Raw genomic sequence first — 19,619 nt, forward strand, 5'->3', positions numbered from 1 at the left:
GGCAAGGGGGGCAGGGGGCCCAGCTAGCGGAGGATGGGGGTGCCCTGCGCTCACAATAGCCCTGAGTCATGAGCTTCTCACTTCTTCCATGCTCCTCTCCCCACCCGGGAAGCCCATGACTCAGCAGCATTTATTTAGCACCACTGAGCACAGAGATCCATCCTGGGAAGAAGGCTCCCAGAGCAGGCGTGGCCAGAACTGAGGGGTAGAGCAGACTGGCCTGCCCTGGATCCTGCCAGCCCCTCCACCAAATGAGAGCAGCTCTTGGGGGGCGGGGAGGCATCTGTGTATTTTATTAAAAGCAACCCCAAACTCCCACCTTGTGGGCCTCTAATAAAAAGCCAAGCACCTCTCTAGGCTTCCGTCCTCATCAGAGAAACAGGTGGGAAGATCAACTTCCTGGGTCTCCCTTTGACGCCTGGGAGCAGGGTTCTCAACAGGGAGTGGTTTTGCTCCCAGCGGACACCTGACACTGTCTGGAGATGTGCTTGGCTGTCACACTGGGGAGGGAGGGGTGGGAGGGAGTCAGGGAGGCTGCTGAGTATCCTACAGGGCACAGGACCACCCCCAGGCAAATTACGGTCCAGCCCCAGCTGTGCTTAGACCAAGCAGAGAAACCCCATCCCCACCCACCCCATCCCGGCAGAGCGCTGTATCAGAGAGACCCTGGCAGGAATGACCCCTGCCTCGGGCTCACCATGCCCTCTTCTGCTTGCTCTGCAAAGTTTGATTTGCTCGCCCAGCGACGCTCAGACGTGTGCACTAGGCAGGCAGACAGCAAGACGTTCTTGATCACACCCGACATCCAGGAGATGAAACTGATGTTCCAAAGCGGAAAGGGGCCCCGCTAGAGCTTCTTCCAGAGGAGACACTCAGCCGGCCGCACGCTAAGCCTCCTCTCCTGTGCCCCTTGTCACTTGGTGCCTGCACTCCCAGGGACTATTAGAAATGCCAGCAAAGCCGAAAGTGCCCAGTGGTGGGTGACGTCACAGGGACAGGAAAGGGCAGCACGGCGGCGGAGCACAGCGAGCCGGGAGGTCCAGAACTTCCCATAATAAAAGTTAATGAGGCCGGGTTTCAGTAAATCGTGAGCGAGAATTAACCCTGCTGCTGAAACCAGTCCCCGTGGATTTTTAACCGTGAGAATCAGCAAGTCAAAAAGAAGAAAACGCAAACTTGATGCAACAGTTTATCTAGAAAATCTGTTCATAAGCAAATAGCGACTCAGAGGAGAGACAGAACCCAACGTGACGGCCGTGAGACAGCGGAAGGCAGCGAACCCAGAAGGAGAAACCGTCACCAGAACACAAGGCACCCTTTAAAGTCCTTCCGGGCTTCCCAGGGGGGCACTAGTGGTAAAGAACCCGCCTGCCAGTGCAGGAGACATAAGAGATGCGGGTTCGATCCCTGGGTCGGGAAGATCCCCTGGAGGAGGGCATGGCAACCCACTCCAGCATTCTTGCCTGGAGAATCCCATGGACAGAGGGGCCTGGCGGGACACAGTCCATGTTGTCGCAAAGAGTCGGACACGACTGGAGCGACTTAGCATGCACGCGTGCAAAGTCCTTCTACTTTGAAGGTATCTCTCTAGAAGAATCCCATCCCCCTCTTCCTGATTTGAGGGGAATGTTGTTTTTACTTCTCGTTGGTCCCTGGGATCCCCAGATCCAAGAACCACGACCCCACCCCCACCCCGGTCCAGGCCATAAGCAGCCCGGAGTCAGAGCTGATCCCAGCTGACACATCCTCGTACCTGCTCTGGGCACTTCCCCTGCTCTTGATGAAGCACCTCTACACCATCCTCCCAGGAAGACTAGGAGAGGGGGCAGGAGGAAACGGATGAGGGAGGGGAGCAGAACAGGGACATCTACTGATGTGCAGAGGAGAAAGGGATGCTCTACAGGCAAGCAGATAGCTTGAGCATGTGAAGGCATGAACCCCAGAAACAAGAGGAGAAACACAGGCTTTGAGGCGACCGCCGCAGGGAGCACTGTCCTGGGAGGACACAGGGAGCTGCCCAGCCTAAGACACGGTCCCTACTCTGCAGCCCCCAGGTCTCAGGCACAAAGCCCCAGAGCCTGTCCAGGGTCAGCGGTCAAGCGTCACCTCCCAAACATTTGGAAATGTCAATGTCCCCAGAGTTGAGGAATTACCTTTTCACTCTTTCTTCAAACACTATATATCATAGACTTCAGCAAGACTCTTTACCACTTGAAAATAAATTTAGAAAGATGGTGCATTAGGGTTACACAATCTTGGTGGTTTACCAACAAGGATGAATGAAGTTACATAATCCTCTGTGTGTGTGTGTGTGTGTGTGTGTGTGTGTGTGTGAGATTAGTCTTCCCAACCCCCAAAACTTGAACTTTAAGGGGCAAGATCTCCCAGGTGTGGCAGAGACCGTGGAAAACTGTTTGTGGTGGGACCTTGGGCAGCCTAACGCACTTCTCCAAGCCAACTCTAGCTGTCCAAGGGGTAGCAGACAAAGAGTCCTTTAGGGCCACTCAGCTCCTGTTGGCAAGGCCAGCCCAAGGATGGAGTAACCTTCTTGCTTTTCTCCAAGTTCAAGAAATTGACAGACTTGAGCCTGATGGGGGAGGGGAGAAGGTCATGGCAATGACAAGATGACTGGAGTAGTGATCTTGACCATGGCTGCCACTGCCCAGCGCCCCCCAGCTCAGCACTGAGCTCACACACACTAGACGTTCACGGGAGAAGATGGAGGCTCCGTGAGGGTTTAGGAGACTGTCCCAAGGTCATGGGGCTGGACAGTGTCAGAGCGGGAACAGACCCCACCCCATCTCCCCCACCCCATCTTGTCTGACCCCAGAATCCGTTCTTGAAGCCAAAACAGGCTGCTGCCACCAGGACCTTATAAGGCAGCTTGTCATCATTTCTGTAGACCCCGAAAGTTCCTCAGTGGCCGTGAGCAACTGGTTGTATGAAAAATGATACTAGCGACAGTGCTAGTCGCTCAGTGGTGTCCAACTCTGACACCGTGGACTGTGTCACAGTAGCAGCTGTAGGAACCCACTGCAAAACGAAGTGGAGAAAAGAAAGTGCTGTCGTCAAGGTATAGACACGTTCTTGGGCCTGAATGATTAAGGGAGGGGCAGTCCAGGGTGGCTTTCTGGAGGAAGTGGCATTCGGTACATTCCTAGAGGAACAAACGGGAAATGGAGAGGCAGAAAAAAAGGAGACACCATCCCCACTGGGCAGGGTTGCTAGTGTGAACCCCAAAGGCTAAACAGGAGCATGGCTGCCTCTGGGGACCTTCATCCTCCTCCTGCAGGGACAGAGGATTAAAAGTGAACACCTACCAGGGGCTGGGCCCCTGCTAGCCCAGGGAGGAGAGATATCAAAGCCACCTTCCCCATCCCTCAGGGGGGTAGCAGAGACCACACAAGGAGGGCAGGCAGCTCTGCAGGGGCCCACCCCACCCCCACTTCTTTGGCCTCTGAAGCCCCCAGTCCCCTCTGCGACGGGAGGACCAGGCTGTGGGTTCAATGAGGTGAACTGTGTTCTAGACTCTGGTCATGCTTGGGCACAAGAGTATTAAACATTCGGTAAGTGGGGGCTCCGGGGAGGAGCTGGACAGGGCGGGCACGCAGCAAGCAGGGGAGGCTCCCTGGAGGAGGTGAGAGCTGAGTGGCCACCAGGAGTCAGCCAGGGGTGGAGCGGGAAGAGGCAGGGAGAGCATTCGTGACTCCAACCTCAGAAGCGTCCCTCTAGGCTGCAAGGTGACCCGCAGCAGGACTACCACGATCCGAGCCTTTTCTTGAAGGTGGGGGCTGGTGGACGTTCCCTCCCTGCTGTGACACCCTGGCCTCCCTCAAAAGCAGCTCGAGGGGCACTTTCCTCGGATAAAAATAAAACTTGGTGGGGCTCCGCAGGAATGGAATACTTTCTTCCTGTGTTTAAATTTCTACGGAAAATCTGACCCGCGTGGCCGCCGCCCCGGCATAAGCGAGCGCACAGCGCTGGTATCTTTCTTGAAGGCGAAGGAAGCCGGCGGGGCGTCCAGGCCCGAGCCGGCGCGGGACCCGCAGGGTGGGCGCTCCTGCACCGCGGCGCGCGGGGCCGGGGCCGGGGCCGGGCCGGGGCCGGGCCGGGGCCGGGCCGGGGCCGGGCGACGCGGGCGGCGGGCGGAGCGGGAGGCCCGGCCCCCTGCGAGCCAGCGCGCCCGAACGCCGCCTGTCCGCTTGCAGAGGCCGCCGGGGCCGTGGATGGGGAGGGCGCGCCGCCCGGCGGTCCCGGCGCACAGGCGGCCGCGATGAGGGTCAACGAGAAGTACTCGACGCTCCCGGCCGAGGACCGCAGCGTCCACATCATCAACATCTGCGCCATCGAGGATATCGGCTACCTGCCGTCCGAGGGCACGGTGAGTGAGGGCGGCCGCCAGCCGCGATCGCCAGGGAGGGCCGCGCACCTGCGCCGCGCCCGGGGAGGGCGGGACGGGAGGCGCCGGGTCCGCGGGGCTCTAGGCGCCTGGGGGGCGCCCAGCGGCGCACGTGGGCCCCGCCGCAGGCACGCGCCCACCCACCCCGCCCCGACCCCGGCCGCGAGTCCCCGCTTGCAGCCGCTTCGCCCCCAGCTCGAGCGTGAGCCCGCTAGGGCCCCGGGAGGAACGCTTCCTTCCCGCTGGTGCCGATTTGGGGCAACGGGTGGGGGTGGGGAAGCCGCCTCGCCCGGGGAGGGCGGCAGCCTCCAGGCGCCACCGCGCCGTCCACCTCGGGCCACAGCCTCGCGCCTCTGTGCGGGGTGCCCGGCCTGGGAGCTCCACACGCCCCGGGCAGCAGGCGCCAGGGCCGGTCGGTCTTTCCACGTTGGCCCGGCTCCCCAAACCCCGCGTTTGCGCCTGGCCTGGATGATAGCCAGGCCGCGTGGGCCAGCACCTACCCTACCCGACCAGGTGACCACGAGACCCTAGCGGGTCTCCTCTGATCCCAGGTCAGAATTCGCCCGTGAGGGTTTTGGCTTAAAGTTGGAACAAAGTTTGCCAGATGAGGGAAGGGCTGAGACCAGTGCCTCAGCCAGGGAGCCCCGCTGACTCTGCTGGCTCTGGGGCCAGAAAATAGACTCCCCTGTCTCCCCCCTTCCCCCAAGCACCGCCCGGGCCCCTCCCCAGGAGATGCGGAAGCCCCAGCTGCCCTGTTCTGCTCTGACCAAGCCCAGGGTTATCCCTGCCTGCCTCTGTAGCCTCTGCCGGAGTCGGTGGGGGCGTCCAGGGTGGGTGCCGGTGGCGTGTGTGCCAGGAAAGGCAGAGACCCCCAGCCTCAGATCACAGCCGGGCTCCCATGGGCTGTGGGGCATCTTTCACACCTGGGCCTGCCCCAAAATGCTGGCAGTGTTAGGGACCGCTGTTGGTGGTGGCCTTGAAAGCTTAGGGGTTAGCGCTTCAGCCCACACTGTGTGTGTCTGCTGTGTGCCGGGCCCTGTGGGATCCTGGGCACCCCCAGAGGGGACGAGACAGGGGACCCCGCCCAGCTGGGGCTCAAGGAGCAGTAGTGGAGGTTATCCAGGACAGCGACAAGGGACGCTTCCAGGGCGGTGGGCCAGTCGCTGTGTGTTAACTCATTTTGCTCTCTCAGTGGCTATGGAGGTAGGTGTTGTTCCTGCAGATGAAAAGTGGGGGCCGGAGGGGGCAGATGACTGTCTGGTGTCACTCACCAGCTGGGAGGTGAGCTCGGAAGAGCCAAGACACAGAGGCGGGTTTCCACGGACAGCCTGCTGGAGGGACGGACATTCTGGAGGAGAGGGGGCCGGTTATATCCATAATTGGGCGGGGTGGGGCCTTCAGCCCAAAGAAATGGCGTATATGAAGACTCACAGGTGGGAAGGAGGGGTGCACGGGTTAGGAGGCATGAGATAGGGGTGGCAGCCAAGATAATGAAGAAAAACAGACATTCCAGAGGTTGACCAGATTCAACTTGAGAGAGACAGGTTGTGAAATGAAAAATGGAGCTCTTAACAGATGGCTCCTGGGCTCTGGAGCTTTACTACAGGGACCCATGGCCCACCCCCATCTAGAACTCCCCTCTCCACTCCCCCCAAACCACAAAGTCTGCAGAGAGGCCACTCGGCCCTTCCTTCAAGGTCTCTACCATCCAGAAACAAGTAGATAAGCCCAGAGGAGACTGGTGAGTCTTCTTTGCACACAGCTCTTACTATGGGAAGGTTCCAGGTATGATCGGCTTGAAGGGCTGTGAATCAGGGGCACATGGCCACAGGAAGGCGGGCTGAGCAGTGTCCCACCGGAGAGAGAGGGCCTCAGGGAGGCTGGACACAGCGGCTCCAGGAGCCGGGGGCCTGTCCGTGCTGCTGGGCAGGCCCTGTGCCAGAGAGAGCCTCCCAGGGCATCCCCAAGACTGCTCATGCCAATGATTGTTGTTCATTCACTACCCTGAGTCACCCAGCGAAGGCGGCTCCATGCAGATGAAGCCCAGAGGGTGTGGACTGCCTTTCAGAAAGTCCCCATCCGGTTCCCAGACTTGCATCCCATACTGGGGGTGTCAACGTCATTTACATGGGCCATCAGAATAAACCCTGCCCCAGCCTCCTTGTCTGTGCCTTTCCTCATTCTCATTCCCAAGTTTAAGGGTGAAGGTCATTTCCTTGTTCCTATAGAAAGAGGTATAAGAGATAACTCAAAAGTTAGAGCCCAGATTGGTGGGTGCAACTCATTTCATGAAGTTTTCTTTGTGTTAATCTTTGAGTGTTTCTACTTTCTTCCTTCACACTGTGGGCTGTCAGTGGCCTTGAGTCTATGTCTCAACAAGCCCAGACACCCCAGAGACAGGCTGGCCTTTGCCTGCTTGCGAGATAAGAGCGCGTCCTCTTTATCTGCTGTTGGAGACGATCTGTTTATGGATCACGGAATTAGCCCATTAATCATAAGTTAATATGCAATGCGAGTAATTTAATTTAAAATTTTTTCGAGTAAAAGTGTTTCAGAGTGATGTTCAGATTGGAGTTGAAATTCAGAGAGTCCCAAGATGGAGAGAAATTTTGCAGGTCACTGATTTCATTTTCCCCATTTTTGGAAAAAATGAATATAGCAGGTTCTCTTAGAATGATCCTTGAGACATGCCCTGACTTGGTCTATCGCACACAAATGAGTGAATTCAGTTCCTGGAGCTCCAACTCCAGGTAAGAGGCCAAATGAAAGAATGCGCTGGGTTCTGGATATAGAGAACAGGCTTGTGGTTGTCAAGGGGGAGGGGAAGGATGGAGTGGGAGACTGGGGTTAGCAGACACAGGTTTTTAACAGCAAGGTCCTACTGTAGAGCACAGGGAACTATGCCCATATCCTGTGACAAACCCTAATGGAAAATAGTATTTTGCAAAAAGACTGTATCTATGCATAACTGAATCACTTTGCTGTACAGCAGAAATTAAGACAGCCTTGTAGATCGGCTATACTGCAATAAAAAAATAAGTATAAAGAAAGAATACACGGGCCCCAGTGCAGCAACCAACATGTGGATTCAGGGCTCCACTCTCCTCCTCTGTCCTTTTCTGAGAGTTTGGAGAGGCAGGTAGACTGCCCTCTCCCTGTCCCTGGTGCTTGGGTCAGGGCACACTTACTGTGAAGGGGAACTTTGGCCCCTGGCCTCTTCTCCTGTCACCTCAAGGAGCCATCTTTCTACCTTCCTTGGACTTCCCTGGTGACTCAGAGGGTAAAGAATCTGCCTGCAATGCAGGAGACCCAGGTTCGATCCCTGGATCCCTGGGTCAGGAAGATCCCCTGGAGAAGGGAATGGCCACCCACTCCAGTATTCTTGCCTGGAGAATCCCCATGGACAGAGGAGCCTGGCTGGCTACAGTCCAGGGGTCCCAAAGAGTCAGACATGACTGAGCAACTAACACTTTCACTTTTCTTTCTGGGGAAGCTCAGGGGTTCATCTTCAAAATCCATTCAGTTCTCCCATCACACTCAGTCCTCACAAGCATCCCACGACCTCAGTCGAGGAGATGTTTTTGTCCCCATTTTGCAGATGGAAAAACTGAGTCTTAGAGCTCGGGAGTGGGGGTGTAGTGTCTAAACTCTGGTCTGACTGGGTCTCAGCTTCCATATGCTTGATCTGGTGGCCCCTACCGGTAGCAATGTGCAAAACCCATGTCTGTGTCATTCATTCACACATGCATACATTCATTCCAGAACCGTGCCCTTAGTGCCGAGCATTTAAAAAGACAGGGAGGAGGGGATGAGGTGTCCTGACTCCCGTGGGGGTCAGTGAGGGAGGAGACTGGGGAGGATGGTGCAGGCAGGAGACAGGATGAGCACTCCCGCCCTCGGACACTGCACACAGCCTCTGGGTCAGCTCAGAGGATCTGAGTTGCCTGTTTGGAAAATAAGGAGGAACCCCTTGTAGAGATGCCGGGAGTCTGGTGTGCCCAGGATGCTGGCAGCAGGCCGTGTGCCCTTCAGCACTGCCTGCCTGGAGCCTGCGTGTCCACCTGGCTCTGACCGCCTCCCACGCGCTCACCCTGCCCGCTGGCAGCAGCTTCATTCCTGACCACTGGCCAGTGTCTTCAACCTTCCCTGGGCAGCCTTCTGGCTTTTCTGCCCACCCCCTTTGCAAGGAGAGGAACCCCTTCTCTGCCAGCTCTCCGTGACAGTGCATTTCTTTGCCCCTCTTGGGATATCCAGGGGAATGAGCACCTGCCGCCGGCACCGGCATGGGGGGCTGGGAGATGGGATGGCCTCCGGGTGCCTGTCCCAAGAGTTAGAGAGGGCCCACCCAGACCTGGTGCTCTTTAACTCAGCGAGTCCTCCCGGCTGCTGGTGGGGGCAGCTTCTGTTATCCACCCATTTTACAGAGCTGGAAACCGAAGCCCAAAGCAGGTGGAGTGTCCCAAGGGCTCATAGCTGGAGAGGGACCAAGCCTGGATGTACCTGAGGGCTCTCGTTGCCCCCAACCCACCTCCACCCTGAGCTTACCCTTCCCTGTGGTTCTGGGAGCAGGGGGCTGGGAACCGTGGCTCAGCTGGGCGGCTGCACTGACACTAACAATGTCCAGTGGAGCAGCCTGTGAGGGGTCAGCAAGGGCAGCGAGGGCTGACCGCTGCACTCGCCAGAGCCGCAACTTCCTCCAGATCCAATAACTCTGATTACAGCCCTCGAGCAGGGGCTGCATGAGAGGGTGGAGCTGTGCTGGGAAGGAGTGTCACCCCGGGTCCCTGGTGCTGTTGGGTGGGGGTCCCTGGGTGCAGCCAGGACTCCAGGCTGGATGCAGCCCGCCCGCACTGTCGCCTCACGCGCCCCTCACCAGGCCTCAGTTTCCCCGACAAACAGAGGTGAACAACTTTCTCCTGCCTGTCCCCCATGACCCACCAAAGATGCTGGGGTGATCCGTGGTCTCTGTCCTTGGCTGGGGGAGGGGAGACGGGCCTTCTTCCGCCCCCCAGCCCCCCAGCCCTCCTGGCACGGGCTGTGGACCCGGCCTCTCAGCCCCAGCCCAGCTCCGAGGACTCTGAATGGTGCAAAGTGAGCCCTCTTCCCGGCATGATTTTATTTATTTTCTCTTATTTCCGAGACCAGCTTGCTGGGGAACCTAAGACCCTCGACAACCATCTGACTCCTGCAGGAGTTTGAGAGCCAGGTGTGATTTTCCACAGAAGCCACGCACTATGGTGCCCGTGGGGGTGCCTGGACTTTGAGCCCTGCCCCCCAGGCTCCATCTCCTTGGCCCCCTGGACAGGCAGAGGGGGAAACTGAGGCAGGACTGCGTGTGCAGCTCCCCCGACCCCTGATGCCATCTCTACCACCTCTGCCCTCGCTCTGGCCCCTGAGACCCCCCCCCCCCCCCCGCTGAACCCAAATTCTTGACTCGGGGTCTGGCAGTCGATCTGGGAGAACCCCGACTAACAGAGCAGGTGCCTGGCCCCTGACCGCACATTAGTGGCAGAGCCAGGCCAGGCGAGGGCCGGCGGTCACCTCGACATGCCGTCACCAAGCTCACTGGCCATCGGAGTCACGACGAGCAGACGCAGTCTGCTCCACTCCACCCGGGACCCTGTGTGACAGGAGCACCCCCGAGGGGTTGGCCCTGCAGATTCCGCCCCCTGTTCCAGCCGCTGGTCCTCGCCAGGCAGCCCACCCCCCTCCTCCGCAAAGCTGGGACGCCCTCGCGCGAGAGCACGCAGGGTTGGCTTCTGCAAACGCTGTGAGCGGGGCGGCTCCTGCTGAATGCCAGGCCCTGGGAGGCAGGGCCTTCTGCAGTGCGCTCAGGCGTCGGGGCCCCTGCCATCAGAGGGCGGCAGTGGAGAGGGTGGGCGGGGTGGGGTGGCGGGCGGTCGGGTGGCCGGTGGCTGGCCCCTCCGCAGGCCCGTTCCCAAGCCCCTGACGGTGAGCGGCTGTCTCCTCCCCACAGCTGCTGAACTCCTTGTCTGTGGACCCGGACGCCGAGTGCAAGTACGGCCTGTACTTCCGCGACGGCAAGCGCAAGGTGGACTATGTCCTGGTGTACCACCACAAGAGGGCCTCGGGCGGCAGGACGCTGGCCAGGAGGGCCCAGCACGGCGACGCGGGCCCAGCCGCCCGCAGCGCCCGGCAGGACCAGCCCCTGCCGGGGAAGGCGGGCCCCCTGGGCGCGGGCGAGCCCGAGCCGCCGCTGGACTACCACGAAGATGACAAGCGCTTCCGCCGGGAGGAGTACGAGGGCAACCTGGTGGAGGCCGGCCTGGAGCTGGAGCGGGACGAGGATGTAAGTGTCCCCGCTCCTGGACGGGCGGGGGCGGGCGGGCCGGCGGCCTCTGGGAGGCCCCACCTTCAGCTGCTCTCAGCGAAGGGCCGGTGCTGACACCCTCCCGGTTGAGTGGAGAGAGCCCAAACCCGCACACGCCCCCACTGCTGCCCCAGAGGAGGGGCTGGGCTTCTCCGCCCTGACCGGTGGGGTCATTTCCTGCTCGGGTCAGTTCCTCCCCTGGGAAGCTGGGCAGAGGACGAAGCTCTCCCGGGAGCCTCCCTGGAGCTCGACGTCGGCTTCTCAGGGCCTTGGTTTCTCAACTTGTCGAGTGAGGAGGTTGGCCAGGCTGATCCCCCGCGGGCCCTGGTGCGCTGGACTCGGAGACCATCACACTGGTTTCCGGAGCTCCCCCCTGGTCCCCCCTTGGCAAAGCCGGAGAGTCTTTCTCAGGGGACGTTTCCCGGGCAAAGCAGAAGGTCACCTCACCTGGCCTGCAGGCCGCCCTGGTGGCGGAAAAGCGCGGCAGTGTGGAGATGACCTTGGTGACGGTGGGGACCATCAGTCAGCCCCCTCAGCTTCTCGGCAGACTTGCTGGTGCTTGTGCACCGTCCGCTTACCTCTCTGTGCATGAGGGGGTGGGGGCCCTCCTTCCGTGAACACTGAGGGTCAGGCCCCCAGCCCGAGGAACTGTCACTGTGCAGGTTAACCAAGAATCAGACGAAGTCTCTACAGCATGTTCAGAGCAGAGAACATAGTCAGTAGGCTGACTTAGGGAGCCATGAGTCCATTGAGAATATTCCAAATAGAAGGCGGTGTTAGTTTGCTATTTTATTTGAGAAGTACCACCCAATCCTTAAACGGTGAACGCTTTGGGTCTGGTGATGAGAAGGTTTTCGCGGTACTTAGACTAGTGACCGGGGAGTGGGTATGAACACCCTTTCATACTTTGATGCTACTTCGAATGAGAAAGCAACCAAGCATGCTTAACGGCCCTCGTTCCACCTTGACCCCGAGGTCGAGGCCTCTTGTGCTCAGCAGGGACCACCCCTCTGGTGGGGCTTTGGTTACCTGGCAGGTCTCGGTGAGTTCAGCTGTAGGGTTGGTTCCCACTGGAGCCGTGAGGATGTGAGGGACTTAAAACATTCTGGTTGTCAGGATGCAAAGGATGGATTCTGACTGGGTGGCCGAGAGCCTGCCTCTCTGATTCTGAAGGCAGCAGCCGCAGACAGGCATACTCTGGTCCTTCAGGGTATTCTGTTGCGCTTTGGCTTAGACCTGAACTGGGGCCACTCGAGAGAGAGGACAGTCATTCACACTGGCTTTTCCCAGTCCCACCCAGCCAGCCCTGCGGCCTTTTGTTGGAACAATGCGGCTACTATAGAGGCTTGATTTCAGCGTGTCCTTTATAACTGGAGGAACCAGTGGCCTCCGTCAGAGGCAGGAGAGGCCAGAGGGAGGCTGCTAGTGGAGCCTGTCCCTGGAACTGTGATCCTGGGTGCAGTGTGATGGGCGCCTTTTCTGTTCACCAGGGATTCATTGTCTGTCTCTGCCACTCTCTCCTGACTACAACTTTAAAATCTCAAGTTTGAAAGGACCCCCTACCCCAGGGTCCAATAATTCACACCCTCCTCGCCAGATACCAGACCTTCTGCCTGTCCTTCGCAAGACATAAAGCTTCAGACTATTGTACAGTTGCACTCATTTCACATACTAGCAAGGTAATGCTCAAAATCCTTCAAGCTGGGCTTCAGTGGTATATGAACTGAGAACTTCCAGATGTACAAGCTGGATTTAGAAAAGTCAGAGGAACCAGAAATCAAATGGCAACATCTCTTGGGTCATAGAGAAAGCAAGGAAATCCTAGAAAAACATCTACTTCTGCTTCATTGACTACACTAAAGCCTTTGACTGTGTGCATCACAACAAACTGTGGAAAATTCTTTAAGAGATAGGAACACTTTACCTGTCTCCTGAGAAATCTGCATGCAGGTCAGGAACCAACAGTCCGAACTGGATATGAAACAACAGACTGGTTCAAAACGAAAAAAGGAGTTCGTCAAGGCTGTATATTGTCACCCTGCTTATTTAACTTATATCAGAGTATGTCATGTCAAATGCCAGGCTAGATGAATCCCAAGCTGGAATCAAGATTTCTGGGAGAAATACCAATAACCTCAGATAGGCAGATGATACCTCTCTAATGGCAAAAAGTGAAGAGGAACTAAAGAGCCTCTTGATGAGGGTGAAAGAGGATAGTGAAAAGGCTAGCTTAAAACTCAGCATTCAGAAAACTAGGATCATAGCATCTGGTCCCATTATTTCATGGGAAATAAATGGTAGATGGGGAAAAAGTGGAAACAGTGACAGATTTTATTTCCAAAATCACTGTGGATGGTGACTGCAGCCATGAAATTAAAAGACGCTTGCTCCTTGGAAGGAAAGCTATGACAAACCTAGACAACGTATTAAAAAGCAGAGACTTTGCCAACAAAGGTCTGTACAGTCAAAGCTATGATTTTTCCAGTAATCATGTACGGATGTGAGAGATGAACCACAAAGAAGGCTGAGCACCAAAGAATTGATGCTTTCAGATTGTGGTACTGGAGAAGACTCTTAAGAGTCCCTTGGGCAGTAAGGAGATCAAACCAGTCATTCCTAAAGGCAGTCACCCCGGAATACTCATTGGAAGGGCTGATGCTGAAGCTGAAGCTCCAGTACTTTGCCCACCGGATGCGAAGAGCCAACTCACTGGAAAAGACCCTGATGCTGGGAAGGACTGAGGATAGGAGGAGAAGGGGACGACAGAGGATGAGGTGATTGGATGGCATCACCAACTCAATGGACATGAGTTTGAGCAAGCTCCGGGAGATGGTGATGGACAGGGAAGCCTGCCGTGCTACGGTCCATGGGGTCACAGAGAATCAGACAAAGTTTGATGACTGAGCAACAGCGACAACAAAGCTTCGCCATTTGTCAGAGATAACAAGAGTGTTTACATGACTGTGTGCATGTTCAGTTGCTCGTTCCTGTCCAGCTCTTTGCAGCCCTGTTGACTGTAGCCCCCAAGCTCCTCTCTTTGCGGAATTATTCAGGCAAGAATACTGAAATGGTTTGCCATTTCCTCCTCCAGGGGATCTTGCCTACCCAGGGATTGAACTCAGGTCTCCTTCATCTCTTACATTGGCTGGCGGGTTCTTTTCTGCTGAGCCACCTGGGAAACAAGCCATTACATCACTGGTTTATCCTAAAGTACTTCACTTAGAGTCTGGCACTCGGGAAATTCTCACTGGTGATATGAATATTCAGCTATATATCATTATTGCTCATATGAAAATGGAATGGCCACGCTCACAAAGGAGAAAGAAGAACCTTTCCAAGTCCAATTAAATCCTTTGCCACACATATCTTTTTAAAAACTTCTTGACTTTGAAACAAACAGCAAACATAAAGACAGCAGTTTTGGCCACCAGAAAAGATCGAGCTGTACCAATAAGTGGCGAGGATTCTTCCCCCAATTCCAACATGCACGCGTTGTTTCCCCAGCCCCACCCAGCACTTCTCTGACACCAGCTGGGGGTCCTGCAACCTAACTCAGTGTGGACACTGCCTATCTGGGGGTAGTGCCAGACCCCGCAGATTAAAGGAAGACCCTCCCCTGACTCCAGCCATCATTTGCAAGCCCAGATGGTCACCTGCGCTCTGACCCATTGGCTACCGTTCAGAGGTTCTAATGACTTTGGGTTCTATTAATTTGTAGAGTGGCTCACAGAACTCAGAGAAGCATGTTGCCTGCTAGATCACAGCTTTATTGTAAAAGGTAATAAACTCAGGAATAGCAGATGGCAGGGGATGCACAAGACAGGGTGTGTGGGGGAGAGGCATGGAACGTCACGCTCTCGGAGCCTCACTTTCCCCAAATCTGCGTGTGTTCACCAAGCCAGAAGCTGTCCAGACCCTGTTTGGGGGGGTTTTTTTGGAGGATTCATCACGCAAGCACAATTGATTAAGTCACTGGCTATTCGTGATTGCTTCAACCGGAAGCCCTTCTCGCTTTCCCAGACACGGTTGGGGGGAGGGACTGGAAGTCCCAGTCCTCTAACCATGTGGTTGCTTCCCCTGGCAACCAGTCCCCCCACCCTCGCCTTGGGAAAGTCACCTCATTCACCTAACAAGAGACACCTTGACTGGGCTCCCCACTTAGGAAATTCCCAGAGTTTTAGGAGCTCTGTGCCAGGACCAGGGGACAAAGACCAAAAATGTATTTCTTATTATTAATACAAATCACAAGGTCACAGTGACCCCAAATCTCAGTGATAATTTGGTTTTATAGCCTTAAAAAGCTTTCAGCAGTTGATTGGACCTTTTTTAAAAAAAAAACTCTGGGCCACACCTCACGGCATGCAGGATCTTAGTTCCTCAACCAGGGATTGAGCCCACACTCCCTGCATTGGAAGGCAGAGTGTTAGCCACTGGACTACCGGGGAAGTCCCTGATTGGGCCCTTTTTAGATGAACATGTTATTGTGGCGTAAACTCAACAGTTCAAGATTTCAAAGCAGCTGGAGCTGAGCGTGAACCATCTTCCTGTGGCATCTTCAGATCATAACCAACCTTTCCATGGCCCCTGCAACCCTGAGCTTCCCCCTGAGATGAGTCAGGCCCCAGGCAGCCTGTTGCCTTCGCCTGCTCCAGACCAGAGTCTATTCAGGGGCCGCCGGGAGGAGGCAGCATGCAGGGTGTGCGCGGGTCCACGCCAGCGCGATTAGCGGAATGACGCCCAGGATGACTCATTCCCGGGTGTGCTCTGATTACAAGAAGTGAGAGGGTTTGGGGAACAAGATAGCCTCAGAGAGAGCCCAGCCACGCAACCTTGCCCTGTGAAACAAAACTGGGGCTTATGCGCGCTTCCCCAGGGAGAAAGAAATCCATGGACTCCATCAGATACTCAAACAATGACCCCCAAAATATGAAGAGTCTTAAAGTGGGATTTCTCAGCCTTGGCGTTGCTGGCATTTGATATCTTGAAGCATTCCTAAATACAACCGAAAATGTCACCAGTATCCCCCAGGCCCCAACATGGAGGGCCAGCTGGACAGGCTGGACCAGGGGCAGGGATGAATGAAATGAAAGTCACTCAGTCGTGTCCGACTCTTTGCAGCCCCATGGACTGTAGAGCCCATGGAATTCTGCAGGCCAGAATACTGGAGAGGGTAGCCTTTCCCTTCTCCAGGGGATCTTCCCAACGCAGGGATCGAACCCGGGTCTCCCGCGTTGCAGGCGGATTCTTTACCAGCTGAGCCACAGGGGAAGCCCAAAGGAAGCCCAGGGATGGGGGATGCAGAAGGACAGTGATGCAAGAGGCATGGGGGCAGATGAGCAAGTACACTCACCCCCGGCCCAATGTGTCTGCTGGCCTGGTCATCTGCAGTTGTGACCAGGCAGGGTGTGCAGAGGTGTGTGACCCCCTTTGCTCCCCCAGGGCCAGTGGGTGTGTGGCTGAGCCACTCTGGGGCAACATGGGCTTCGAGCCCCACACAGACGGGGCCCCTGTGAGCAGCGCAAGACTTTCTCCCGAGTCAGGAGGCTTATTGTTGAGAAGACATCCCATGATGACAGGGGACGACTGGCCTGGCTGAGGGCGCGGTGGGGGGCTGGATCTTAGAGACGCAGAACATTGAGTGTCCCGGATGGGGCTTCTGATACCCACAACCACAGACTGCAGGGAGCTTAAAACAATACTAATTGATTCTCTCCCAGTTCTGGGGGCCAGAAGTCTAAAGGCAAGGTGTCAGCAGGACTGGAACACCCTCAGGCTCTGGGGGAGCGTCGCTCCCAGCTCTTCCAGTTTCTGGGGCTCCAGGTGTTCCTGGGGCTCCAGGTGTTCCTGGGTTTGTGGCCACGTCCCCCCAGCCTCAGCCTCCTGCTTGCTCGGCCTCCTCCTCTCTGTTTGTCTCTCCTCTTCTTATAAAGACACCCATCATTCTGCATAAGGCCCACCCAATCCACTGTAACCTTATCTAACTTGATTTCATCTGCAAAGATCCCATTTCCGAATAAAGCCCCCTCGCAAATATGGGGAGTTGGGATGTGAGTGTCTCTTTTGGAGGGCACCATTCATCCCACCTCAAAGCTGAGCCTTTACACACGAGTGGTTATCCCAGGAGTCGGGGGAGCTCATGCAGGACCCCTCGAGGTGCAGCCGTGGGTGGGGAGGCACCGCTTGTGGTTGGAGGGCTGAGCAGGGCAGCCAAGCCTTGGCCTGGCTGCCTTGGTGCAGAGTCCTGGGGTGTGCACGGAAGCCCCTGAGGTCGTCAGGATGCAGGCTCTGACTCAGCAGGTCTAGGTGGGCCCCACACTGCGCTTCTCACCCTGGTCCATGCTTGGAGGCGTGAGGAGTGTGCAGACCTGTTTCCCCAGGAGCCGTCAGAAACTTCCCCAAGGAAGGACCCTCCCCCTCCACTGTCCACGCAAGTCCCCAATACACTGTCCAGTGCCCCGGGGGTACCCCAGACAGAGACCCGCACACACACTGGGTGCCCTGGGCCAGGAACCCAGTGGAGGGGGGAGTGGCAGGTCGGGAAGGAACGTGCTCATAACTTCGTGTATAGGACACATGGAGGCTGAGCCTGGCCGACTGGCTGTGATCACAGGTGATCCACTTACCCCCCACCCTCCCCCAGGCACCATGGGCCCAGAGGAACTCAGCTTAAAAATTATTTCCCCAGCCACCCACAAGAGGGGCCCTGGTTGTCAAATCAGGATCTGATGCCTTGATCCAGAAGACGGCCCCTGAAGTCAGTTTTACACATGAGGGTCCAGGACGGGTGTCATATCAGAGACACCAGGGGCAGCAGACAGGATGGAAATGGTGGGGAAAGGTCCCGGAGGCAGGTGGCCCAGGCCTGCCTTCTGCAGGAGTGCCTCTTCCGCCCACCCCCCACTCCTCTGTCCCTCTGGTGGCGTTGGGATCAGCAGCCAGGGTTCCCAGGAAACGGACAAGAGCAGCTTGTGGGCCAGCATGTTTCCTTGTATCTGAAACCCATCAGCATTTTTTAAGTCCAGCCTCAAAGCCAGGGCATTATTTATGTCCAGTGGTCATGGCCGAGAAGGCCACACAGTAAAATCCCGACTGAGTACTGGGGGTGACCGAGGCCCGCACTGCCCTGATGTTGAACTTGACTCCAGCTTTGGCAGAATTGTTACGGCCACAGACCCGTGAACCCTACAGGGTCAGTTTGCTTTCAAGCTGCCGTTCAGGGCTCGCCGCTGCACCCCCGGGCTGGCGGGCTGTAGTTTCTCCTCGTTCCTCCCCGGAGCTGATGTGGGCCGCGGCGGCATCTGTTTCCCGTCTTTGTGGATGTTGTTTTTTGAAGAGCAAGCGAGGAGCTGCCTGCAGGAGGATGGGAGCAACCTCCACACCAGACTCCAGGACGCACGGTCAGGCCATGGTGAGGGTACCTGAGCTCCCAGGGAGGCTCAGATCCCACCCAGACCCTCTGAGGCCATGTGTGCAGGTCTAGACCCAGCCCGGCCACTTCCTGGGGGCTGAGCAGCCTCAGGCAAGTAGTTTCCCCACTCAGGACCTCAGTTTTTCCATCTGTAGAATGGAGGTGATGGCACATTCTTCCTCCTGGGGGGGTGGGCAGGGTTGCCATGGACACGGGACAGGGGAGAGGGGCATGTTTCTTGCAGTTTCCAGCTGAGGCCTTGTGGGCATGAGCTGGTGTCCGAGACAGTTGGCTAAGTGCGGTGATGAGCATGGAGTCGGGCTGGGGAGTCTCTCCTCATGGCCTGGACATTGGGGTAGGGGTTCTCCACTTTGAGGCACCTGAAGTCTAATTTCAACAACTCCATATGTAAGGGCAGTGGAGCAAGAGATGTTCTCGGGGACTTGTCAGCCTGGACGCAAACCCCCATCCCCACCCCACCCTGTGTGGGCACCCTGACCTGCCTTGTGGTGCAGGGGTCAGATCCCTTTACAGAGGGAATGAACTGAGGCTCTGAGAGGTAGGGCAAGGAGTTCAAGGCCACTGGGCCTGACAGGGGCAGAGCCAGCACTTGAACCTGGGTGCTGGGTCATGTCACACTCTTTGCCCTGAACCACGATAACCGGACTATAGAGAGGGCTGAGCACAAAAGAATTGATGCTTTTGAACTGTGGTGCTGGAGAAGACTCTTGAGAGTCCCTTGGACTGCAAGGACATCAAACCAGTCAACCCTCTAGGAAATCAACCCTGAATATTCATTGGAAGGACTGATGCTGAAGCTGAAACTCCAATACTTTGGCCACTGATGCCAAGAACTGACTCATTGGAAAAGACCCTGATGCTGGGAAAGACTGAAGGCCGGAGGAGAAGGGGACAGCAGAGGATGAGATGGTTGGATGGCATCACTGACTTGAGCAAGCTCTAGGAGATGGCGAAGGACAGGGAAGCCTGGTGTGTTGCAGCCCATGGGGTCTCAGCCAGACATGACTTAGTGACTGAACAACAAAATGTGGTCCTCAGCCCCATCTCACTCCTACCTCTAGGCTAAGTGCCTATGCCATGAGCCTCTCCTACAGTGAGGTATCAGGGGCCATTGTCTAGTCCTAAAGCTGCTCATATCTCTATTCAGAATTCCACCATTACACATTCATTTCTTTGGCTGTAAAGTTTTTATGTCTCTTGAGTCTTAAGTGCTGAGGCTTTTATACACCCCACCTAGCTTCCTTTGGGCCTCTCTTGGTTTTGTGGAAGCGTACTTGTTATCAAGTGAATTCTGGACATGTTTTAAGAGTCTTGTCTTTAGAGTTCCCCAAGGACAGCTCTGCCCGGGTTCCAGGTAATCTGTGCCCCTCTGGCTGTGGTTCTGATGTCCTCCCATGTCTCTAGGCTGGCTATGTGCCAGAGTCAGCTCTTTCTGGCTCATCGGGAATTCTGCCAGCCGG

General features: G+C 56.4%; 1 protein-coding gene across 1 annotated transcript in view; it reads left to right on the forward strand.

Moving 5' to 3' along the window:
• The first annotated feature begins 4,273 nt into the window (after positions 1 to 4,273).
• Positions 4,274 to 19,619, forward strand: part of ANO1 (anoctamin 1) — a 95,452-nt gene continuing 80,106 nt past the window's right edge. The window contains exons 1-2 of the mRNA XM_052661864.1: positions 4,274 to 4,381; positions 10,377 to 10,709. Coding sequence (XP_052517824.1) covers positions 4,274 to 4,381; positions 10,377 to 10,709 — 441 coding nt within the window. The remainder of the gene's footprint in view (positions 4,382 to 10,376; positions 10,710 to 19,619) is intronic.

This window comes from Budorcas taxicolor, chromosome 25 (assembly GCF_023091745.1).
Source record: "Budorcas taxicolor isolate Tak-1 chromosome 25, Takin1.1, whole genome shotgun sequence".
Lineage (NCBI taxonomy): Eukaryota > Metazoa > Chordata > Mammalia > Artiodactyla > Bovidae > Budorcas > Budorcas taxicolor.